Source organism: Poecilia latipinna, unplaced genomic scaffold (assembly GCF_001443285.1).
Source record: "Poecilia latipinna isolate Pla-1442-1.1 unplaced genomic scaffold, P_latipinna-1.0 Scaffold157, whole genome shotgun sequence".
In the NCBI taxonomy this organism is placed as follows: Eukaryota; Metazoa; Chordata; class Actinopteri; order Cyprinodontiformes; family Poeciliidae; genus Poecilia; species Poecilia latipinna.
Genome location: NW_015112773.1, coordinates 299,159 through 324,982, shown reverse-complemented (window position 1 = coordinate 324,982; position 25,824 = coordinate 299,159). Strand labels below are relative to the sequence as shown.

At 40.8% G+C, this 25,824-nt stretch overlaps 2 protein-coding genes across 2 annotated transcripts in view; one reads left to right on the top strand and one right to left on the bottom strand.

Moving 5' to 3' along the window:
- The window catches only part of egfem1 (EGF-like and EMI domain containing 1), a 45,468-nt gene that overhangs the window by 10,235 nt on the left and 9,409 nt on the right, over window positions 1-25,824 (top strand). The window contains exons 6-22 of the mRNA XM_015029562.1: window positions 462-584; window positions 1,590-1,715; window positions 1,940-2,062; window positions 3,204-3,326; window positions 4,268-4,405; window positions 4,497-4,619; window positions 4,899-5,021; window positions 5,130-5,384; window positions 5,510-5,638; window positions 7,689-7,817; window positions 8,258-8,386; window positions 12,270-12,404; window positions 12,768-12,902; window positions 15,486-15,617; window positions 15,910-16,038; window positions 23,306-23,434; window positions 24,164-24,292. Coding sequence (XP_014885048.1) covers window positions 462-584; window positions 1,590-1,715; window positions 1,940-2,062; window positions 3,204-3,326; window positions 4,268-4,405; window positions 4,497-4,619; window positions 4,899-5,021; window positions 5,130-5,384; window positions 5,510-5,638; window positions 7,689-7,817; window positions 8,258-8,386; window positions 12,270-12,404; window positions 12,768-12,902; window positions 15,486-15,617; window positions 15,910-16,038; window positions 23,306-23,434; window positions 24,164-24,292 — 2,310 coding nt within the window. The remainder of the gene's footprint in view (window positions 1-461; window positions 585-1,589; window positions 1,716-1,939; window positions 2,063-3,203; window positions 3,327-4,267; window positions 4,406-4,496; window positions 4,620-4,898; window positions 5,022-5,129; window positions 5,385-5,509; window positions 5,639-7,688; window positions 7,818-8,257; window positions 8,387-12,269; window positions 12,405-12,767; window positions 12,903-15,485; window positions 15,618-15,909; window positions 16,039-23,305; window positions 23,435-24,163; window positions 24,293-25,824) is intronic.
- On the bottom strand, window positions 8,420-12,231 carry LOC106945690 (EH domain-containing protein 2-like). Its single transcript, XM_015029553.1, has 6 exons — window positions 11,262-12,231; window positions 10,973-11,149; window positions 10,611-10,708; window positions 9,794-10,206; window positions 9,301-9,465; window positions 8,420-9,198 (listed from the first exon to the last, which is right to left on the bottom strand). Exons 1-6 carry the CDS (start codon window positions 11,480-11,482, stop codon window positions 8,635-8,637), a joined length of 1,638 nt encoding a protein of 545 aa, XP_014885039.1. The 5' UTR covers window positions 11,483-12,231; the 3' UTR covers window positions 8,420-8,634.

Genomic DNA, 25,824 nt, shown 5'->3' with positions numbered 1-25,824 from the left:
ACCAAATAAATCTTACTTATAGAATAAAATGAGTGTTTTCAAAAAAGAGAGTGTTTTGATGATCAAGATTAAAAATGAATCAAACTTGATTGAAGCTCAGAGGATAATAATTAAATTTACTGAGGGTTCATTTTGTTGTTGTTGTCATTTTATAAAACATCTGTCAGAGTTTTTGCATGGACAAGATGTTTGAACCAAATATCTAATAAGAAAATAAACTAGGTCTCATAAAATAGAGAATCCCTGTCTCCTGTCTGAATTGTATATTTTATGTTTTTGATCATTTAACTCATTGATTTCATGTGTTTAAGTCGGAACTTTGCTCTATAGTGGTATTTAGTTTTTGTGCTGTTTTACATGAAAATAGACATGCTTCATGAATGCTTTGATTTTTCTATGAAGGCTTGTTAAAAGTATGTCTACAACCCAATGTGTTTTTGATATATATATATTTTTTCCAGATATAAATGAGTGTGAAGAGCTCAATGGAGGATGCCAACAAACTTGCGTCAACACGGCAGGTTCCTATCATTGCGAGTGCAGCGAGGGATTCCGTATGCACTCTGATGGTCGCACCTGCATCGGTAAGAAAACGACACTGCAAAAAGGAGTTTTGCGAAAATCACCAGCCTGATTGTTTTAAAGGAATATTTTTGGAAGTGCGATTATTGTTATTAACCTCCAATGTTTGCTGCTGTCCAAAAAGTGTGAAACAGACAAATTCTGAACTGGTTTGAAATCAAAATAGCTGTCACGTAATTCAAATCTATGCGTTAGAAAAATGAGTATCAGGAACCATTCAAGACAAAATCAGATCAGAGACAGATACTCGCAAATGTTCATTCAAAGGATTTTTACTTGATCAAGATGGGGATAGGATGAGTTAAGAAACTCAGTAAGATCACCTCATTCTCTGACGACAGAAACTGCCTCACATTTACAGCCTGTGTCTTTGGATAAGCTTGCTCTGTAAAATCATCTGATGCAATAGCTCTTTGCTATACAACATGGGAAACAATTTTCTGCAACTTTGAAGAGTCATAACAAAGTCGCAGCTAGCAAAAGTCATAAAAAGGTTACAATGAGGTTTCTGCAGACAAATGTTGCTAGACTGTCTGAAAACGTCAAGGTTAGATGACCATAAAATAAACAATAAATGTAACCTAATTAACCTAATAAATAACCTAATTGTATCTGCTAAAGTAATCAGTCTTAGAATGGTTTTTTACTTACAGTTTTACCACCGGTCTTTGTCATCTTGCTTACGGTGAGAACACCCAACAGGCATATGACTAGTATTCCTGTTTGGCATGTCATACAGAAATGGAAATTACCTTAGAGTAACCACTGTTGGAGCACTGAATATAATTTTCAAGTTTTAAGCATTTTTCCTTGTGTTTTCCACAAATATATAGCTACTGAGTTTGAGGTCTGAAGGCTGATTCAGGAAGCTCATAATTTTGGTCTCGCCTGTCTTCCTTCATTAGAGAAGTTTTTACTACATTTTCATTTCCACTTGGATAACAGAACCAATGAACGTTTTGCCGTTTTTTTTTTTACCCGTCATGATTCTGTCTCTGTTTTGCTAGCCGTAAATTCTTGCTCCATTTTGAATGGAGGTTGTGAGCACAAGTGTGTGGATGTGGGAGACGAGGAGTACAAATGTGAGTGCAGAAGGAACTACCAGCTGAAACGAGATGGGAGACACTGTGAATGTAAGTGATCTTGTCGGAAGATATTTCATTGTTGCAAGCAGACAGTTTGTTTTGCTGCTTTGCAAAAGAACACGTACTCCTTGAATCTTTCATGTTTGTTCATAGTAAAACCATAACTTTAAATCTGCTCTCTTGGGATTTTTCCCAGTTTATGAACTGTGAGGTTGTGTATGTCAGTATTATAGACTGTGTGTAAGCTTTGTTTGTTTGTTTGTGTTCGTCAGTGAGGGACCCCTGTAAGGAGAGGAATGGAGGCTGTGCACAGTTCTGCAACTCCGAAAGCGGTAAAGCAAATTGCAGCTGCCGTCCCGGTTTTACGTTGTCTGGAGACCAAAAAAACTGTGAAGGTAAGGGAGATCTGTTTACACACCTTCACTCAAACACATAAATGCATGTTACATTTCATACTTAAAATGCTACAAATAAGAAAAAAAAAAAACTGAACCAGCTGTTCTACAATGCCCTATGGCTCATGTAACTAATAACAGGAATGAAGACCTCCACTTCTAATGTCATCCGGCTCTATCCATCACAGATAGAACACAAAAAGGCCTCCAGATGTAAACACTCAACAGCAACCAGTTTTAAAACATTCTTCTGGATTTGATAATGACAAAGCATCCTGTTTTTATTTGGATAGCCCGGTTTGGATTGCAGTTTCAGACTTTAATCAAACTGTATTCACAAACAAACAGTTTTGTACCCATGCGGCCAATCATTGTGCGTCACTTTATTTCTAGGCCGTTAAAAAAACAGGACATTTGAAAATAATACATGTTAAATCTGACATGTAATTTTATTTAATTTATATCAAACCCCATTTTCATGGACTGAGACTCAGATTCGGGTTAGTTGCCTTATGCAGATATAAGATAATCCGACCCCCTGATGCAATAATTCGGTGCGACCTGTTGTTGGTAGATCAAACTTATTGGAGAGAAATGACCAAATATCTTTGCAGAGTATGAGTTCATTATAGGAAATGACTTTAAACCACGGGCTGGTCAAAGTGGTTATGAAACGTCCACCCTGCAGCTATGAATCGATGCGTGGTTGGTACAGAGCGTGATGAGGCAAAGAATTCCTTTTCATACCCAGAATAGTCAGGTATTGCTCCAAATATTCAGCAAATCTACTCCCTCTGTCACTTCATATGAGCTATCTGTTGATTATTTTGTCTCATTTTATACTTTTGCTTTCATTGCTCCTGCTAGTGCTGGTTAGAATCATGGACTGAATCTAATTCCAGTAGATTGTTGGTGAAGATGAACACAAATATCAGATTCTTGACTGTCAGCATGTGTTTGTATTGCCTTGTCTCAAAATCGTCACGCGGCATTCTTCGGTGAATTGTGTGAAGCAAATTGCATTTTGAAAGAATAAGCCTACAAGTGTCGACTTCTGTGACGGTTTTCCACTTGGTATGTCTGAGATTAAACACACATACCTTCACATCCTTATCTACCACCTGTTGTCTGTCTCCTGTAGACATTGATGAGTGCATCTCTGGTCATGCAAAGTGTTCCCATGGTTGTGTCAACATGCCGGGCTCCTTCAGATGTGTGTGTCATCCTGGTTTTGAACTCGGTGCCGAAAGCAAGCAGTGCTACCGTAAGTCAAAACACTGGCGCTTTAGTATTCCCTGAGAAAATTTCAAAAAGCTTAGAGCTTTGTGTTTGTCTCTTTTGTATTTGCTCACAGTAGAAACAGAGAAACGAATCACAGTAAATGTCTTGTGTTATGGAGAGTGCCATCGAGCTAAAATGTGAACTGTTTGAGGTGAAACGTGTTTAGAATGCCTTACAAAAAGTATTAATGCTTTTGGACATTTACCATATCTTACCACAGTAGAGCTATGAATTCCAGTGTATTTATTTGGGAGTTCATGTGATGGATCATCAATAAATTGTCACGTAGTATTGAAGTGGAAAGAACATGAGAAATGGTTTTCAAATTGTTCCACAAATCAAAATCTGAAAAGGGCAAATACACGTGCAGGTTAGTAGAGCTGAAGAGATCATAAATAGCAATACTGTAAGACAACCTGCTAGTGGCAGCAAAAGACTTGAGAGTGAGGCAGAGCATCACTTTCCAGCAAGACAATGATCCTAAACATGCAGCCAGACCTTTTAGTGGAGTAGTTTTAAGCAAAGCGTAACTATTTGTTGAAATAATCCAGTCAAGATAGAGACTTGAATCCAATTAAGAATTGGTGGCACAAAATGCTTACTGAGACTGAGCAAATTTGAAAGATGAAATGCAAATATTATGCACAATTAACTTTTTGGATGTTATTGTACTTCAATTTGTGTCTCTACTGCTTCTAGAAACAGTTCAGGTGCTTGGAAAAAACATTGAGCTGTTTTCTGGGAATAAGTTAATGTTTGTTTGTTTTTTTCTTTTGGTATCTGGAAAACAAATTGCTGCCAAAATCTCCCCAATCATTAAGTCACAATAAGACCCAAGCAGAGCTCCAAAAGCAAGTTTGGTCATTTGTTACACATTTTAATTATGGTCGTTTCATGCCTCGGCGTTGATGCGCCTACCTCCAGGCATTGAGATGGAGATTGTAAATAGCTGTGAGAAGAACAATGGGGGATGCTCTCATCATTGTGAGCATAACACCAATGGCCCCCTATGCTCCTGTAACCAAGGCTACCAGCTGGACACGGACAGGAGGACCTGTGTAGGTAAGATCTTTGCTATTCTCTGAAGTTTTCCAATCCCAGTTTTTAGTTTACTGTCTCTCTAATCAACATTTAAAACATGTTCTTCCTTTAGATAGTGACGAGTGTTTGAGTGTGGAGTCCTGCTGCAGCCACCTCTGTAGAAACTACCCCGGTGGCTATGAGTGCAGCTGCAGAGCAGGCCACAGACTGAGCCCAGATGGCTGCGGCTGCGAAGGTGAGAGTGCAGCAAGATTGTTAGCAGATTAGCCTGTCTGGTGTTTTTTTGTTATTGTCTTTTTTTTATTTTATAGAACAGCTGGGTTGTAATTCCAATGCATGCTTATTAACTCATTGTGGAAAACAGAGCATATTGCTCATGCAGTAGCCAAAGTTTACTTAAATGTGCTCCAGATGCATGCTATTGAATTTATGCATAGCAGATTAGCTTCAACTTCAATAATATGCCAGTGCCATGGCAGGGCCTGTGGATTTTAATTCTCTTGTCTTCTTCTAGATATTGATGAGTGCCTGGCAGAGACCTCGGGATGTGAACACTACTGCGTCAACACCTTGGGAACCTATCAGTGCTTTTGCCGAATGGGCTTCCGCTTGGATCTGGATCGGCACGCTTGCATCGGTGAGAAACAACAGCGTCGTAACCATCAGCGAGCAAAAAATGTGACGAATCAAATCAGGTAAATGGAAGTTTTGCTCTTGAGCTTCGCTTTGCCATGCGTGTGTTCAGCTCTGTATGGCGGTGAGCTGCATGAGGAAGAGGAGGAGGAGGAAGAGGAGGAAGGGCTGGAGGCCGACAGACTGCCTGACCTGCTGTTTCGAAAGGCTCCTCAGCTCGTGCATTACACGGCAGCCCTGCACGTTCGCCACAGCACTGATGATGATGATGATGATGATGATGATGGTCGTCATGTTAGTGACCGTGACGAAGAATTAGAGATCCACAGAGAGCACAGGGGAGAGCTGAGACTGGAAAGCTCCGTAGGTACAGGAAGAAATGTGAATGATGAGACTTCTGGGGACGTCTGATCAAATCAATACTATTTTATTGCCCCCTCTGTAAATCTACGGACAAGAAAAGTAATTTGGAGTTCACCATTTCCTTTTCAGTGTGCCTAGAGGGCTCCTTTGGGGATGACTGTAGCGTGAGCTGTGACGACTGCGTGAGCGGAGCATGTAGTGAAAACAAGGACCGATGTGATTGCTCGCCTGGCTGGACAGGAATCATCTGCAACGAGAGTGAGGATGGTTTCATTTCTTTTCTTTTCGGTGTAAACTCCCTGTGCTGCGTCTGGATAGCATCAGAGTTCTGTTTGTTCCATTAGGGAAAAAAGTTGGTTCTAGTGCCAAAATTCATCATTCACAACTGCTTCTTCTGTCTGCTGACTGGCCTGGGTGAAATTCACCCAGAGAAATCAAGTTTAATTGGAGTCGAGCGGGATCGTGTAGGAAGGCAACGGTCAGGCTCGTTCTCAGAAAACATCTAATAAACTCCTGAGATCAATTCTAGCAGTCACAAAAACTTTCACTTGTACACCAAGTAAGATCCGTGTGCATTAAGCATGTAAACGTTTAGACATATTTTCAGCAAAACAATGGTGTCTGGGCAGGTGTAACCAAGGCCAGAAATATTAAAACCCCTAGCTGGTTTAAATTTCATATCATTTTCTTTCATTTCCAATCTGACGTTTGTTTCACATTCGAAATGGGGCACACAATTGTGAAGTAACATTGGTTTTAAAAAAGTGTCTAAACATTTATGGTATCAGTATTTTAATAAGAAATGAGAAGTTTGAAATGATTTATGCAGTTGTACAAGAATAAAACCCTTCTTATAAGTGCTGAGGAGCTTTTTGAATGTTTCCTCTGGCGTTTTGACAATTCATCTTTATTGATGTGGTTGAAATGTCTAATAAGAGGTTCATGTTTGGAAGGTGGGCCTCTCCAAACCTTGACATTATTTCCAATCAGGAGAAACATTTGGATAAATTAAAATATTAATTTAAACTCTAAATCTGCCAAGAGTACAAATAATGTTATGCTAAGTGTTTGTTATGTGACTGAGAGAAAGAAAAGCAGGTTTGCAACAAAGTTTGACCTGAAATGCCCTTCTTAATCACTAGTTGTCATAATATAGTTTCCAAAATAAATTCATTATATCTAATTAAATGAATTTAAATTAGAGCTTTTAACATTATAAAAGCACTTGCAACATTTTACACTCAAGCCATGCTGGATAAATAAATAAAAAATATTGCAAAAACAATAAACATCTTAATAAACTATGCTTAAACTGAATACACACAGATTTTTCTCAAGAAAATATTTTACCAAGCATGCAAAACTGTTCTACAACCCTAATCAGCTACACTGGCAAGACTAAAGCACATACACTCAGCCTGGTTTTTACAAGCAATATTTCATCATCCAGGTCTGTGGAACGACCTGAAGCATTATTTTTGTTTGTTAGTAAGAGACAAGACAGCTCACAGCATTCATCGATCCAGAGCCATGGATCAACCCCCTGTCGTTTCTTTAGAGTGGGAGTCTGGGGTTATTTATGTGCTCCAAAACACAAGGGGACCAGTGAATAAATCTATCCGATGCTGGAGTGTGGCCAGGAGCCACAGCAAGACTACAGCCTGAGGTCAAGGATGTCCATTACTGGGTAAAGAAAGAGATTCCTTTGTTCCGATTCAGGGCGGTGATTAATAGCTGTCTTTGGTCCGAGGCAGAAGGAAATGAGGGATAAGTACATTTAGAAGCAATCTGTCACTTCTTGAAAGTGGCTTCTGGTGTTTAGATGCAGACTCAACTATGTTGTATTAAATACTGTATGATCACATTCGTGAACCAGTTGCAATTCTAAATGTCACACGTTTCCTTTCCGGCCTCCTCACCTCGTATTTCTTTATAATTCAGTACAGGGAATCTCTGCTTGTCTGTCATCACAAGGCATGACGTTTGTGCTTCTTCAGTTTGTCTTAAGCGATCTTCCTTATGGAGACATAAAAGAGCCGCGAGGAAAGTGTGAGGTGGGGTTAAAGCGGGCACAGTAAGAATGTTGCTCTTTTAACACATCCTGCTCGTTTGTGCCAGAGTTGGTTATGACGCCTGTGAGCATAAGAACCTCAGATGAGCACAGGATCAGTCGCTGACCGCTTCCTAACATTAAGCATGTTCTAGTTCTTGTTTTATGTTTTCGTGGCAAAGAAGTCTCCTTTTAATCCATTGTTTAGTTTTGCATCTAAAAATAACAAGGATGATCCTTTGCATTGTTTGCCTCCAGCTTGTCATCAGGGGAGCTACGGGAAGTCCTGTGACGGCATGTGCCACTGTCTGAATGGAGGCTCATGTGACCCTGTGTCTGGGAAGTGTCTCTGCCCTCTCGGGGTAAATGGCCAGTTCTGCGAGGACGGTTTGTATTCTCATATTTTGGAACCACAAAATGCTGCCTCCAGGATTATGTGTTTTTTGATGTTTTTTTTTTGTTGTTGTTTTGTTCTGAAGGTTTTGCTGGGATATATTACTGAAAAGCAAATGACATGGCCCATATTATAACTAAGGGGCCATGCAATCAAAAAGGACGAGGCTATAAACATTTAGTAAAATCTTTGCGCCATACACAAAAGGGACAAAAAGATTTCAGAATTTTCTGAAACCAGAATTTTTTTGGAAAGTACATAAACAAACTGGGGCGGACAGGCGTCTGCATACTCTGTCCCAGCTTTTTGAAACTTAACCAAAATCCTTTCCAAATAAACTAACACATGAAAGGTTGACACATAACATGAAGTCCACTTGGGAGTCATCTCTAAATCTAAATCTAACAAGTTCTCTGGCACTGTTCTCACTCAGGTTGCCCGAGGGGCTATTTTGGAAAGAACTGCAGACGAAAGTGCAACTGCCCCAACAAAGGACCCTGCCATCGACTTTATGGAGCCTGCCTCTGCTCGCTGGGATTATATGGTCGTTTCTGCCACCTAGGTTGGTTAGAAAGCGTATTACAATGACAAAATATAATAATACAAATGTTTTTAATAAATGTACCACACTTTATGTTAGAGAGAACAAAATCTGATAACTGCTCGAATAGACAGTGATAAGTTTGTGAATATATAAAACACTGTACACTTTTATGGGCCTCGCAGTCAGTGACATCAGGTTTGCTTAAAATATTTTGTACAAATTATACATGTGATGTCTCCTCAGTCTTTTTGATTCTGACAAGTAGATTATGCTGGTGCATCGCTTGATGTGCTAAGCCGCTTGGAGGGAGGAACCAGGTGGGAAGGAAGCTCTCTGGGCAGCCAGTGTCCGTCCAGCTTCCCCTCAATCAGGTGGACTGCCAGCGCAAATTCCTCGTTGTCCAGCATCCCGTCCCTGTCTACATCTGCCAGTCTCCAGATGTGAGCAAGTACCGAATTGGGCAAATGAGTGGTCGTCATCCACTCTTTGACTTTGGTGCCACTGAGTTTGCCATTGTGTGGACTTAGGTTGTAGAAGATCTCATCATATTTAGGTTTGTATTTCTCCACAGCCCATTCGTCGGAATCCGCTTCGCTGACCTCATCATCTTTGAGCATTTCCTTAAACGGGTCTCCCTTGAACTGATCGCGCCGGAACGTTCCCAAAAATTCACCATCCAACACGGCAGGTAGCGATTTCTTCCTCTGCTCTTGCTGCTGGAATAAAGGAACCAGACTGGCTATGTCAGTGGTTAGCAGTTTGTTCAAGGAGTTCATCAGGCTTGGCTTCAGAGTCTTGAACTTCGAAAAATCTTGACCCAAAAGCTTCTCCTGAAAATGGATGCAAACTTGTGAGAACTCACTGAAGGCAATAGGATAGAAAAATCATGTGAAACTTTTCATTCATGCAAACATCAGAGAGAATCGTTTGACCTGCATCTTGGTGCAGTCAGGAAAGTCACCAGCTGGGACTCGATGCTGTTGCTGAATCTTGGTGAAGATAACAGGAAGCTCATAGATCAGGTTGTGCTTCTTGCTTTCCCTGCAAAAGATTGTTGGCATCTCCTGCTTTAGATGGCTGACAATGTGTGCATGAGCCTAAGAAAGGAGCAAATGAGAAGGTTATGTGCACTCCTTGTTGGCATAAATGTTACATTAACTTCAAAGCCACTGTTTTGGTCATCATGAACTGAAAACAAACTTCTTCAGTCTTTGTTAAGCATATAGAAAATGGTGGACAAGGTTTTATTTACAGTGGATTTCTTGTCATCTAAATAGACAAAAAAAGTTTAATTTACAGTGACAAATATGTGTATGTTCACCTCCACTTGTATCAGGATAAATGTAATCATAATGGCATGAAAACTTCTGGTCACCGTAACACCAGGTGAGTTTATAAATATTAACCTTGAGTGAGTATTTTTACCCTGACTAAACGTGCTCTCTTCACCAGGTCGTTCAGCTTTCTCACTGCGGCGTTGCGTGGTAGGTTCCTTATGTCCGTTAGCAGATCCTCTTCCTCCAGCTCTATCAGGTTGTAGTGGTCGCACCTCTGCCTCGGCTCTGACCAGAACGACCCGATGTAAATCCGTAAGATTTCCGGGGTTCGGAACACTTTCCCCAGCGACCACATGAGGGCGCCATACACTCTCATGAGCTGTTGCGAGTCCACCCTGTCAGCTTTGTTGAGAACCACGCGCAGCTTGTCCTCGTAGCCGTACAGAGCTCCAAAGGCCCTGGTGAGCTCATCGGAGAACTCCAGTTTGTGTGCGTCGAATAGCAGGATGATTCGATCCACACGCTCTGCAAACCAGCGCAGTACTGCTTGGAAGTCATAGCCTTAGGATAAGGAAGAGAAACACAAGGTTTTCATTAGCGTAGCTAATGGGGAAAGCCACGCAGCCTTACAGCGTGGAGGAGCATGCAGCAGGTCCCAGTGGCCCCCACTGGTTTCTAGCCATTACTGTTACACCCACAGAAAAATGTGTCTATAAAACAAAGCAACGGCTGCTCAGTTACTCCCTGCTTGTCTCCTCACTAACGTCTTTCATCTGCGTCGCCTCCGACATCAGCTGAGTGATTTATGATGGGCCGGTCTTTTCTACTTCATTGCCTCTTCTATGACCGTACTCCTAAAGGAATCTTAAAGCCACAGTGGAGTCCATCCACCCTGTACTGTGCGTGTGAGAATTTCTGGGGGAACAGTGATTTGTTCCACCAATGCCGAAAACAGTCTGTCTCACCTCGGCTAAGTTTTCGCTTAGCAGCAGTCAAGATCCCAGGCGTGTCAATTATGCTGATCCTCTCTAGGACTGGATTTGGCATCTGCACACACTGGAATCTGGAAAGAGAAAAAAAAAAATCCATTTGAATTTGGTGTTACATCTCAGTTCACTGGTCTCCCAACAAGCACTGGAGTGTCACACCAGCGCTCCTGTAACTCTGCATGGGAACATGGGTACATAGGTTGGATTGATGTTAGGTTAGGATATCACTGATGATAAATAATTGGTGATAAATCATTATTGAGAACTTCCAAAATATCTAGACATATAGAGATGTCTTGTTCTTAACCTTCTTCTGTCTTAGGCTTTGTCTTTCTTACCTGTTCAGGAAAGAATTTCCGAAAGGATCAAGGTTGCGAAAGGGTTTCTTGGGATCCACCGTGATGGCGTTCCCAGGGGTGACTCGCTCCTCTTCTCCGTACATGAGTGCAGTGAAGCAGTCAGTGGTCGGCTCTGGCCCAACTCTGCTGCCAGGGAACTCTTCCTCGAGCAAATACCTGCAAATTCAGCAGACATAACCTGCTACCAACGTCTGCCTTGGACAGAACACCCGCAGCCTGCTTAAGACTTTTGACCTGTTTTACTTGTACTTTTAGTTTTGAGGCTTACCTGATGAAAGTCGTCTTTCCCGTCGAGTACTGACCCATTACCAGAACCATTGGCTTGTTGTCAAAGTCCGCATCCTCGTAACTTGGGGAATGAAAGTGATGAAAGGAGTAGTGCTTCTCAATAGGCAGCAGCCTCTTGTAGTAAAGATTCTTCAGCTCTTCTGTCACAACGTTAACGTCTCCCAGTGTTTTCGGGCTGCTCCAGAACCTCCGGATAGACATGTTGATAAAGTTTCCCCTGTTCACTTCGCGAGGCGGACGTTCTTCAGAGTTTAAAGACCAAACTGGAGAAGCGAGCGCACACAAGGAGTATTATCAGAATCCTCCAGCTGTCTGCTCCATCCTGCAAGTGGGGACGCTGGGAGGGTGGAGAGGGTGTAACCGGAGGCTGCAGCTGCAGCTGCACCTAACTTGAAGCCAGTGGTGGAGAGGGACTGGGTGGAGTGCAGCTCAGTGTTTGTTGTTAAGTAGGGACTATCTTGGCAGGATTCAGCTGTAGTGATTAGGGGCATAGCAGTTCATCTGTACTCATAGTCATATACTTGGTAGTATGTTGCTGTATGTGTGAAGAACCCTGAGTTTAAGCAAGAACATTTTGTCAATGGCATCATTACAGTAAGTAGTTTATGACTTAAAACGCTGCAGAAAACACTGAAATAGACACTCAAGCATAAGTGGTAACTGGGAGTTTGCACAAAGTTCAGTTAATGGTGTTAAAATTGGCTTGACTAAGACAAACAGAAATCTAATGTTATGATAACATGGCCATGTTTGTTCTGCTCATTCAAAGTGAAAGTTGATCATTCAGGTTCCCTTTCTGCATATTTCCTTTCAACTTAAGCAAACAGAAGCGGCCAACATATTTAGTTTTTGTTACAGAACATAAATACAGTGAGCTGCATGTTTTCTTTATTCGAGCACCGATTTGAGGACATTCTTTATTGCGCCTCCTCTGAATTCATGCTTTTTGGTTCATGTCTTCTTTTCAACAACCCCGTCCGTCCCTCAGCTTGTCCCAAGTGGACACACGGAGCAGGCTGTTCCAAGGAATGCAAATGTGTCCAAGAGCAATCCAGCGGCTGTGACCCAAAAACAGGAAGCTGTTTCTGCAAGCCTGCATATCACGGTCTGCTTTGTGAGAAAGGTACAGCTGCTTTACTCACTGCCACCTAAAATTTATGCACCTTCCAAACAGTTTTAGTTTGAATTAGTCAGATGTTGCTTTAGAGGTCATATTAATGAGCTGATCATTTCACAGTTAAAAATATTGTGATAAACTATTTAATCTGTTTCTGACGCAAGTCACTCGGGGAAAATACATTTTCAGTGATGCGGTTTACTTTGAAATGCATCTTTTCCAATAGTGTCCCATAAAAGAGTTAAAAAAAATAAATCAGGGTGAAAGCCGAGCTGAGTTGAGTAACATGATTGTCTTCTGCATTTTGCTTAGTAAAACATTGTATTTGCAATCGCGCAAACCTCCCTTTTTGTCCGTCTCCCAATGCAGAATGTGATCCAGGCTTCTTTGGCACCGGCTGTGAGCAGTCATGTGATTGTCCAGGTGGAGGGTCATGTGACCCTAAGACCGGAGTCTGCAGCCAAAGATGTCCTGCTGGGCTTCAGGGGGACCAGTGTCAACTGGGTGAGACAAAACATTGTTTTCATATGTAATAAAGGACGATCTTACATATAAAGAAGTGTAGAAATCTGACATTAAATTGCTTTGATTTAACCTATTTTATCATACAGGCCTTGCATGCAGACAGATATTGCCATGTGAAGGTATTGTTTGCATCCAGAACCTTGAAAAAGTTTTGACATATTCTGTTTTTTTTTTTTTTTGTTTTTTTTTTTTTTTTTCATTTTTCTACATTACAACCACAAACGTCCTTGTGTTTTATTTAAATTTAAAATGATAGACCAGCACAGATGAAATGCTAATTGAATAAATGCAAATAAAGATCTGAAAAGTGTGCTTTTGTGTTCACTTTTACTTTGATATATTTTCATAAAATTTAGTGCAACTAGTTAGTTTCAGAAATCACCCAGCAAGTAAAAAGAGTCCATCTGCGTCTGATTTGTTGTCAGTATAAAACCAGATGTTCTGTGAAGGCCTCAGAGGTTTGCTAGAGAACATTAGTGAACAAACATGATGAAGACCAAGGAACACAATAGGCCAAGAAAAAAAAAAAAAAAAAAATGGTGACTGACAAAATACTTGTGAAAAATGGAGTACGATACGGGACCATAGCGGTAAACACACTGTCACAAGTACAATGGAGTTCTTTATATTAAAGCATATGCAGATGCTTTAATATAAACCATATAAATATGCTTTATATTATGGCATAGTCCAGACCTAAAGATCAACATAATCTGTGACGAAACTTTGAAACTGAGCTTCACAGACGATCACCCACCTTGTCTCATCAAACTTGAGCCATTTTGCAAAGAATAAGAAGAATCGGTAGACATTTGAATGTATGCAGAAAGCACTTAAGGACGCAGCCGCAAATAACATCAACTACAAATAAAAGGCGTTTTCACAAGGTATCGACTGAGATGGCCTGGACTTTAAGGCACGCTACACTTTTCAGATTTAAAGAAAAAAAACATTTTGGAAACCACAAATCCTTTTCTTTCCGCTTCACAATTCTGCCCTTCTTTATGTTGTGTTATTATGTGAATTGTGAAATCCCTGTAAATTATGTTGAGGCTTCTTAAAATGTGCCAAAATAAGACAGCTTTTATAAAAATAAATACTTTGAAGAGATATTAAGCCTCATGTATTTGCACACACAATCACAAATTGACATAAATTCTTATCAATGATTTTCTGAATTTTTCCTGATTATTTTTTATTAATTCTGATACTGTTGATTAATAACTAAATTGATCAATACTTGGAATTAAAAAAAGCCTAAATTTACTTAGTGAAAGTATTCTTCTTGGAATGAATTTGACTGCTGTGCTCCTGAAACTAAATGCTTAGTGGTGAATATTTTTCAGGAGTGACAATCTTGTGAAGTGGACTAAAAGAAAAACCAAAACTAATTGTAAAGTATGTCCATATTGTGGCTCAGGTAGAGCCAGGCCCGCTTGAGTTCTTCAAAGGCACATTAAAAGTAAATCATTTTTTTTGAATTTCCAACACTTAGGTTCCAGGCGAGGTCATGAAAGGAAAGATTTACTTCAGTTTCAACTCCAGAAGCTATTGGCAGAGGCCAAACAAATAAACATCCTCTGAAATGTTTTCTCGAGTGTCTTTCTTTCTCAACACACACACACAAAAACGCCCTGTCCAGTGTTTTCTCTAAAGCTGCTCCTCGAATGTTGAGTTATTTACCCGTCCTTTTAATTTCTTTGTGTTCAACTGTTGTTAGCCTGCCAAACAGGAAACTATGGTGAAAACTGCCGTCTGACCTGTGACTGCGGAGGAGCTCCCTGTGATCCTGTAACTGGAGAGTGCGACTGTCCTGCTGGGAAGAGAGGAAGTTCTTGCCAGGAAGGTGTTTATTTTGTTACACTGTCTCTAACTAATAGTTTACAGAGACAATTTTGAACTCGGCGGCTTATGGAGCTCTGCGTTGCTTCGTCTTGTCAAACAGCACTTTAGTTTTATTCTTCTTTTAGATTAAAGACGTTAAAAACTGGGAGATATTTCTAACTCTTTGATTTGTATCTTATTCTTCATTGACCTTATTATTATTATTATTATTATTATTGTTATTATTATTATTATTATTATTATTATTATTTTAAACAATCAACAATAAAAACTTAAATAAGACATATGACTAATACTGACTTCCACTATCACTATTAGTGATACTGAGAGGGTGAAACCTCTCAGACATTTATTACTCCTTGATTTGTCATGTGTCACATCATAAAAAAGAAGATAAATAAACAATACCCTTATACCTTGGAAATATATTCATCCGTTTTCTGATGATCCACTTGTCATACACAGCATGTCCTGCAGGCCACTTTGGACCTGGCTGTCTCGCGCGTTGTTCTTGCCACCCTGACGCCAGCTGTGACTCAAAGAATGGACTTTGCATCTGCCCTCCTGGCAAAACTGGCCACGATTGTGAGACAAGTAAGAATAAACAAACCCCCCACCCCTCTAAAAAAAAACAGCAAATCCGGCAGAATAGTACAGAAAGAAAAGGAAAGAAAAACAAATTGAATTCACCAGTATGTTTTGCCTAACTTTGTTCAGCATGTGAACCTGGTTTTTGGGGCCAAGGCTGCATTGGAAGGTGTCAGTGTCAGGATCATTCTGTGGGCTGTGACCCGGTCAGTGGTCGTTGTGTGTGTGAAGCTGGCCACACCGGAGACCACTGTGAAGAGAGTAAGTTTGGAGTTCGGGGGATGATGTCTGAGTTTCAATGTCAAAACATTTAGTGAATGCTGCCACCATGGGGTTAACTGTTGTTACTGCATCTTTAACCTAACTTTAGTGAGTTGCCTGTTGCACTGTTTGTGGTTTTAGAGATTTATTGCATAGCAAACATAGCATGACACAAATTGCACGGAAAATGTAAATGTGTTACATTTTGTGTTGATTTCATGCTTGAGATTTAAAATTTTGTTTTCTATCATGTTCCTAAATATACTCATGTTCCCGTCTTTCTGCTCCACAGAGTGCGCCAGTGGTCATTATGGACACGGCTGTGCTCAGGAGTGTCTGTGTAAGAACGAAGCCCTCTGCGACCACGTGAGCGGCGCCTGCATCTGCTCACCTGGATTCACTGGGCATCTCTGTGAAAAAAGTAAGCCTTTATGTCATTCATTATTTACTTTTTTAATGTAAAAGTTCAAACAGCTACCACATCTTATGTTTTTAGATATGTTTTGGATGTTGTCTGTTTTTTGTTTGACATGAGACCAGGTTGAACATAACCTAATACAATTCATACCATGTGTGAATGATTGAGGCAGTGTCATTTGGGTTTGTTCTGTACAGTTTCAAAAGAATGAAAAGCTTATTATTAGTTACTCAAAGGGTTATTTTGAAATTAGTAATGACCTGATCAGCCATTTTTTTGTCCCCGATACCGATCAGAGTCACTTAATATATTTCAAAATATTGAGCCAAAGTCTGTGAAGTTATTAAAATTAGTGCCACATGTGTAGTCAAATGAAAACTCTTTTTAAAAGAAACATACATCAAAAACAATGGTGATTTAAATTACAAATACCAAATATCATCCTTGTTTTTAATCAAAGTATACCTATAGAAATGTGTATTCTGGGGGGAAGAGGTGAGGACACTGTAACTCCTAACAATTCCTGACATCAGTCTGAGAACGCTTTCCCCACTTTTCACTTTCAGCTGTGAGGTAAATGAGGTGTTTCTAACTGTGAAGCCTATTTTGAGTAACCCTGCAGCTCTTGATTGCCTGCAGTCATTTGAGTTTGGTGTTCTGGAAAAGGAGCAAATCTAAAATATGCAGGACAGGGGCTGCTGAGAACCGAAAGTGAGAAATACTGGTGTCGTCGACCTGTTATGTATTTGAAACCGTCATGAAATGGGGTTGTTTGTAGATGGTGAGGATGAGGCGGTGGACCCAGATTGTGGTGAAAATGATGATTTTAATGAAAATACAGAGAGTACAAAGTCCAGGCAGCACATGTGAGCAATAAAGCAAGGAGCTCAGACACTGGTAGTAAATGGAACTAAGACACAAGGATCCAAGGATCCGACGAGGAGCAGGGAACACAGGAGAGCTTAAATACACCAGGGCGTAATTGGGGAGACAAAAGACAGCTGAGGACAATCAAGGGGAAGACACAACATAGAGACTCGATTAACCCTTGTGGGTGCGAGGACTGAGGCAAACGTAGAGGACTGTGGCAAATGATACAAGTTTTACATGTGTGGCTGTTGGTTGGACCCCATTTGTGGACTCAAAGGTTATGAAACCTGCTCTAGTAATGATTTGAAATCTAGGAAACAGAATGTATTACTTTGAAATCACTTTTTTATGCCTGATTGTATTATTACTGATTCCATTTAGCTGTACCATGTATTTAATCGCTCTCCATTTATTGCTGTGGCACCATACGAATGAATGGTATTCTAGAACCATATTTAATCTGTAGCATTGCTATTTACTGTATCCAACAATTTATGCTCAGATCCTTTAGTTGTATCCACGTGTCGGCCTTAGACTCAAACGTTCACAAACAGTTTTAACTCCAAATACACTAGAGGGTGCTGTAGGACATTTCTTCATGTTTCACAGTTAACGCTGAATCCAATGAATCACCAGCCTGTCATAACTGAAACCATTTTAAGGCCACACAAATCCCAAGATGTGATTTGTATTAGTCATTCTGAGACAGATGGAGTGTGTCTCTGCAGCCACGCTGTCGTAGCAAGCTATTCGTGTAACTGTTCATCTCATCATCACCATGTTTGTCCTGAGCTGCAACAGTCCAAAAAATTTCATCCATGTAACAAATTCATTCTTGATTATAGTCCTTTGGCTTGAAGTGGCCTTGTGTTATTACAGACCAAAAGATTTACTGTGAGTTCACTACCAGCCAATGAAATTCATACCACCTTCCAAGTATGCAGGGCTTCTTAAATCATGGGTCTGTCACCCTGGAACAGAGCTTCACATCCCTAGTCATAACAGTCTGATGTGCAGTCATCACTCTGATTGGATATTGTTATAGAAATGCAGCCATTGGACTGACCAAATTTCATTTTCTTAAGGTTTAAACAGAGGTGTCCAGTTACGTGGTCTTCTGCAGAGTCTCTCCTTCAAGTAGGATTCTGGAAGGGCCTGGTCGGTGAGACGATCCAGATCTCTTCAATTTATCCGTTACTCAAACGTTTATGGCCAATCTACGTGGCGCTTTAATAAACACTGGCAATCTTCACTGGGAGACTTCCTTCACAAGTATCAGAACCCCTGGGAAAGATGTACGTCTTACCTTATATTTCTTCCTTTTAATTTGAAACTAAAAGGGTTAAATGATCTTTAATGTGACCTCTTTCATTCAGTATGTGTGAAGAATCCCACACTGGTGGATTTACATATGACCATATGTGTCCCCACAGCTTGTGTCACCCCTGCTGTCAACACTCTGAATGTTCAATTCAATTCCAGTTCAGTTTATTCACACAGTGCCAATTCCCAACAAATGTAGTTTGGAGGCAGTTTACAAAAAAAGTCATTTCAATTCATTCAGACATACTTCCTGCCTGATCCTAGTCATTCAACAGTACATCTCAAGGTATCTTAAAAAAGTTTCTTTCAAAGGAACCCAGCAGATTGGATCGAGTCGTTGACTTGCGGCATTCACTCCTTCTGATCGAACACATAGCAACAGTACAAAGTCAGTCGCCTTGAGTCATCGCTACAGCAATCCCTCATACCAACCATGCATGTAGCGATAGTGGAGACAAAAAACAACAACTATCCTTTAACAGTAAGAAATCTCTGTCAGAACTTGATTCAATACAATCTGCCACAACCTACTGGAGTTTTGAGAAGTCAGAGCAGACACAGACAATTGATATAGCGCTATTTTCAAAGTTCGTGAAAGTAAAAAGTCAGTAGGAGGAGAGGGAGGATGATTGGCGCTCATCCTATCATTCTGACAGTAGGACAACTCTTAGCTTTCACACCAGAGTTGCTTGTCAAATATAAAGCAGACCAGAGTTCCTTTACTCGGATAGCCCATCATCAATTTAACAGGTATGAAAGCTCAGCTGATCTCTGCCAGGAATCAAACAAGGGAACTTTGGTCAAAACTAATGGAAATCTCATTCTTGGTTCATCTGCAAGTGAACCTTGGCGCAGTTAACTGGAAGTGGTAAAACAACTGAACTATCTAGCAAGATGGTCAAGAACGTGAAACCAAGGCAGGATATGACAGACATATATGTGACATGAAAACATTGAATCCCTTCTTTACATTGTGTCACCATAGCAGGATGCCACTGTCTTTCCCTCTTTGCTGCATTTTTCTGTACTGTGGCGTTTGACTCGTGCAACAGAACAACATCCTAAATATCCTGTTGGCTCGCCCGCTGAGCGGTTGCTTGTGATGAGTAGCTGTTGTTACTGCATTATGTTGACCAGGCGGTTTAGTCCATCTTCAAAAATGCAGAATGAAAGCGAGCCAGACAAAAAGAAGGTGTGCAATTTTCTTACTCAAGAAATATTCTGGTGTGTGAGTTCTTTGAATGTTCTCTCTGTAGAGCTCCCCTCTAAAAGGTTGAAGATGCAAAGAAGAATGTTAAGACCAAACGTTTCTTGAGATGATCTGTAGTCATATTTTGTTTGTTGTGCTGTCTTTAGCTCAGTCCACAAGTTTCATGTACGATTTAGGTCTTGAGAGTGAGATGTAATCGAATAGAGTAGTATAGAAGTATATATTTATTGTCCCTGAGTGGAGAAATTCAGATGTACCAGCAGCAAGTGTTTTATGGTGGAAGTTACCTGATTTTTTAGTATTTAAAAGATCCTTGCAGTTCAAATAGTTAATGATGACAAACACTTTTTTATGGCCTTAGAACAGGCAATCCTGGTCCTCGAGGGCCGGTTTCCTGCACCTCTTAGATGTCTCCCTGGTCCAACACACTTGAATCCAATAGCTGAGTAATCTCCTAAGTGCAGTCAGGTTCTCTGCTAATGACCTCATTGTTTGACTCAGGTGTGTTGAAGTAGAGATACATCTAAAAGTTGCAGCAGGCTGGCCCTTGTGGTCTGGAGTTGCCCACCCCTGCCTTAGAATATAAACATGCCCACAACGTCACAGATCGTCCACTACACCCAACAGTGGGCATGGGGTGGGAAGGCTTAATCATAGTCCCATCTGACCAAAGCACATGGTTCCAGTTACAAAGTCCAAGAACCAACCTGCTCACAAAAGTCTTGGCCATTTGTGATGTGATAAAAAGATATATTTTTTCATCTAGTATTCGCCCTAAACAATTGGGTAGAGACTTGATGATCCAACTGTTTTCTGGGCTTTTGATATCTTTTACCTTCTCTTTCCATCATGCTCCCCGTGTTTGGTGTTAAGATGAACCTGGGTCTTCATCTGGTTTTGTTTATCACAGTTTGAGTTGTTTTAAACTATTTAACTATCACTCTGCACGACTTTACTCAAGCAGCTCTTTTCTTGTTTCTGTTTTCAAAGTTATAATGATTAATGCATGTCTTCTTACTTAAATGGTAGGAATATAAGAATAGTCACATAGTCTACATTTTCCCATTTTAAAGAATAACAAAAAGACAAGGACTTCTGTGTCGTGCAATATTTCCCCAAGGGGAAGTATATTAGTTCATGGACACGAAAAGTAAGGCGTAGGTAAAATAAAAAAGTAAGGCATAGGTAAAACAAAGTCAAAGTTGTATTTAAATTACTAGACATATTAGAAGTGGCAATAAGTAATAGTAATGAACAAATCTCTCCTGTAAATGAGATCCTAGATCTCAATGAGACAACCTGTGCAAATTAAGGTAAAATAATAAAAAAAAAACCTTGAGATTTGTCTTCGTTTGTGTCAGACGATGCTGCTGCAATAAAAAAAAAGGATATTTTACACCTCCTTAACAGCGGTATGAATAATTGTGGAGAGCACTGTAGGTTCACAGTGATTCCTACATACCACGTGACTTTGTCAGAAGCCTGGCTGTGGTGCTGGTGCTGATGGGAAGCATTTGAGTCAATTATTATTGAGGAAAAGAGGCCCATTTTCTGCGTTACGACTAGAACTTTTACTTCTCCAGGTACAATTAATGTGGATTGCGCTGCTCTGCCTCTTTGATGTTTGCTTCAAAATGCTGCCTTTTGTTTGCAGAAGAAAGAACTCCGGCTCAACGAACGTCGAAACATCCGTGTTATTGTTGCTTGTTTGGTTGTTGTTTAGGCCCTGATTGGCACCAGGAAGTTTTATTCTGCGTTCTGTCTCTCCGGTCTGTTTCTGTGGTGCGCTCTCGCTGGTTGTGTGGTCCCTGGACCTTCTTTATAGTCTGACAGCAGTGGCTCTTACACAACCAGGGATCTGGAAATAATCCTGCTGTCTTAAAGAGCTCATTTAGTCAAGAGATGGAGGCTTTCATTGATGGCCCGTATGTGCGTTTGTGTGTGTGTGTGTGTGTGTGTGTAGCTTTTGGCTAAAACATCTGTTCCTACCTATAAACAAAGAATCATAGGGAAGAGTCTATATTTATAAACACTATATGTCAATGCTCTACTATCAGAGGCCACATTGGTGCCTTGCTGGGGATATGAATACTTACTCCCCCTGCTGGCATGACATAGTGAAGTATGTACTTAACTACATGTAAGCGCAGAGGATGTTTCAGTATAAGTGCTCATATTTTAATGTGCTGAGCCACTGTAGAATTTGTAAATAAATATGCCAGGGTGATCCTCTCCTTGTTGCCATGGTTGTCAAATACAGTCCAGACAATAAACAGGCAATAAAGTGTCCATTTTGCTACCGCTAAGTTAATGTACAGCTGTTTTAAGATGACAGCATCCTCAGTGGGCCAGCTTCAATAAAACTGCTCTCTAACCACTTCTAAGACGGGCAAAGACGTCATGCTGTCAGCGTGGGAACACAGCAGTGACCAGGCAAGAAACTGCTGAGCAGGAAAGATGCTTTCACCAGTTTAAGACCTTGAGGTAAAAGAGCTGGAATGAGGAGAAAAGGAAAAGGTGATGAGGCATTAAAGAAAGATGATTTTTTTCCCCCCTCCTTTGGAAAATATTCATCGAATTTCTTGCTCAGGTTTGGCTGCTGCAGCAGAAAACCAAGGCACCAAAGAGGAAGCAGATCCTTTTGCCTCTTCACCATTTCCTACCTTTACAGTTTTGTTCCTATCATAACCAACCTCACTGGATGTGAATGGTGCCAGCTTCCATGGGGCTGTTGATATCAACCTCTATGACTCCAGTAAACTATATCTACTCACAGAGGGTTAATTATAATAATTTTGGTTTAATCAAGTGTCCTAATCGGTTATGTCTGAGGAGTCAGATTGTTGGTCAGAAATTAACAAAATGCAAATAAACTGTAATATAAAGTTTCAACGGATGGTGCACAACTAAGTTACACACTTTTGTTGGTTAGTTTGAGCTTTTTAGGGGGACTTATATCTCTTGATAATCCAGACACCATTGTATGACGTTACAATGGTGTTCACAGGTAAAAATTGCATTGGGCAGGTTTGAATTAGTGTTGACCCAACACTGACCAATAGTCATTGATCAGGGTTCCTTTGAATCAACACAAGAATTAGGCATTTTGTTGTTGTTGTTGTAAAGACTTCCAAACTACTACGTTCAGGTTAGGCTCTGATCACCACAGCAACAAACCGAGCAATCAAAAATAGGTTGTGAATAAACAAAGTCATTCCTTCCTGCCCAAATGAAGTCATGCTTGCTGACAATATTTACATCCTGGTGGTGGAAAAGGCCCATTCATGCCCCCAGCCTCTGGCTAGCTTCTGTTTTGAGAGTGGACACCATGCTTAGAAAACTCTGTGAGTGTCACTTGACTTTGTGCACACTGAAGCAGTCTTTTTAGCCCTCACTGAGAATGGGAAACAGACCCTCAGACTGGCATCTGCTTGTTTCTTGCAGCAGCATCGTAGGTGCGTGTGTGTGTGTGTGAACAGTAACCAGGCTTTGTTTTACCGTAGGTTGGAGGGGCCTGTGCACACAGCAGGTGCTCTATTTACCGGCTTTTCGTGCCCCCTCTACCCTAAAGAAAGGAGGGGGTTGGGGGAGGCCTCTGATCCGCCATAAAACTTTGATGTGGCCCAGATCCACCACACATGTGGGGGACAGGAGCTCACTTAACGAACGCAGGCGCTCAGCTGCCGCCGCAGCGTGGTACTGCAATTTGATATTGGTATTTTGGGGAGATGGCAGGGCTGAGAGGGAAAGTAGGAGGGGAAGTGTACGACTTTTTAGAAAGAGAGAGAGAAGTATGTGAAAAAAGCTGGCATCAAACCTTTTGCGCTGCCAGTTCTAACCAGTCGGATGTTTTATCTCGGCCCACAGCGTGCCCGGACGGCTTTTACGGGCTTGACTGTGGCCAGATGTGCGAGTGCAGGAACGGTGCCCGCTGCCACCACATCACAGGAGCCTGCCTGTGCACCGCCGGCTGGGCAGGACCACACTGCATTCTGGGTAATGGAAGCCACATCATTAAAACAGGGTGTGAGGGAGGCCCTCGCTGCGGCCCTTCACGACATCCTCTCCTAAAAGCACAACTAAGATGTGTTTGTAAACAATTATCTATATAATGAGACATTGCCAATGACTTTTTTAGGGATGCGTAAGGGAGGAGAGTGGAGGGAGGACGAGAGTGCCCTCTGGCACCCGGGGTTTAATTGAGGTCTATTCTGGATAAATGCACCCACATGTATATAGAGATCAGAATCAGGGAAGGGAGAACATAAGTTGGAAGAGTCTTTTAGCAGCTAACCAATAAGTGTTTTCATGCTGAAGTTTCTTGAGGATTTCATGGCTTTGTTTTAATGAAGCCTGTGAATTGCCCACTAAAATTCTAAGTCTGTGATTCTGCAGCTTTATTCATGGCTTTGCTTTTTCCGCAGCCATTTTGTGGTTCCAGCTATCAGAGCTCGAGTCAGCAGAAAGCCACTAATATGAGCTAATGATCTATCTTTGCCATTTGCTCATTTTGTTTTTTTGTTTTTTTTCCCCCCCCTCAAGCGCCAAATGTCAAGTTCACCTTTCAGTTAGCAATGCGTTTATTTGATTAAAAGAAAAAAAAAAAAACAACCTGGCTGAAGCTATAACATTATAAAGCTTGGTCTTCTGCAGATTTCCTGTAGAGGATTTAGTGTTGCACGGTAATACTTAGTCATTGTGCCCATGTATGTTTTGCATTGTCAGAGTGCCAAAAAGGTCGATTTGGAGAGAACTGCGGTCAGACCTGTAAGTGTCAGAACCGGGGCATTTGTGACCACGTCACCGGGCGATGCAGCTGCACAGATGGTTGGACCGGAGCCCACTGCCAACTGCGTGAGTATCTCACCACTTAAGTAACTTTACAAACTTTATAGCCATCGATGGTGGGATGAAAATGGGTAATTAATTTGCAACGTGTCTGGTCATCCAATAGCGCAATAAATAGAAACACAATACACAACACAGCACTTATTTTGTAGTAAAAGAAGACCAGAACAGAACAGAGCCGTCAGTGTCCACAAAGCGCACAGTGGAATCTGACAGGCGCCAGCGCTTCCAGTTTTAGTTTATTAGGCCTAACCATAACAGCAGGTACAAAAGAGATTCTATGTCTCTTTTTCTTTACGGCAGGCAAGAAGCTGGAAAACTGTAAAGAGAGGATGATCCGAACATAACATGACAGAGGTAACCTTCCTCAGCACCTGAAATTGGACTTGAGTCCTCACCAAAATCTTACCAGCCACCTCCGTTGGATTACCGAGTCCATAGTCGTATTGGCCATAGACGAGTTAAAAGAAGAGCAATCATTTCAGAAGATTCCCTTAAAAGTACAGATTTGGATGGACTAGTTTTGTTGCAGCGATAACATGAAGTAAAAGAAGAGGGCAAGAATGTTCTCCAAATACTTTTACTATTCAATATACAGTCGCTGGTACATAGTAGGATAAAGAGACATCAAGCCTGTAGATGAGTGCAACTCATTGGACATCCACTGGCTGTCGCACACTGAGATCTACCAGGGTTTTAAGAAATATCAAACATCTTTTAGTGATGTAGGAGTTTTTGGTTTTTGCAACTGGAGCAGCAACTGAGTTTCTTTGTACCTCTGGAACCTTCTGTTTAAGGAGTGATTAGATAAAGATGTGAGGAAGGAGGCTGCACAATATCTCAGTATGGTGTTAGGACATGACACATGTACACAGTATTACCAGGCCCTGCATTTTTCATAGACTTGGGTCGTTTTACAAATAAAGCTGCACAGTTTTGAAACTGGACATAATCATTACATTGTCACGTTACAACCACATATTTCAATTAATTTTATTGGGATTCTATGTGCTATTTCACAAAACACTACAATGCATATAATTGTGAAGTGGAAGGACAGAGTTAGATGATTTTCAACATTTTCCACAAATAAATATTTTTTTTAAGTGTGGCATGATGCTTCCACTTTCAGCCTGAGTTAATACTTTGCGGGGCGTCTTTGGGGTTTGGATGTATCAGCTTTGTACTGAGAGTTTTGAGAAGAACCTCATGCTGCCACTCCCATGCTTCACAGATGAGATCATGTATTCAGGGATATACAGATTATGTTTTTTTTTTTTTTTTTAGAAACATTGTTTTACACCATAATTCCAAATTTCTCCACAGTTTTATTTATCACCTCTCTGGTGAGTTCTTTGGTCCTTGTGATGCTGTGGAACAAAAGTTCCTCTGTAACCTTCACAGATACTAAGAATAACACATAGTTGGACTCTATTTACTAAGATTTTTTATAAAACTATAAAATTTGGGGGTTGGGGGGGGGGGGTGGGTTAAAAAAACAACAGGGGGCAGATTCAGGAAAAAAAGAGGTTTTTTTT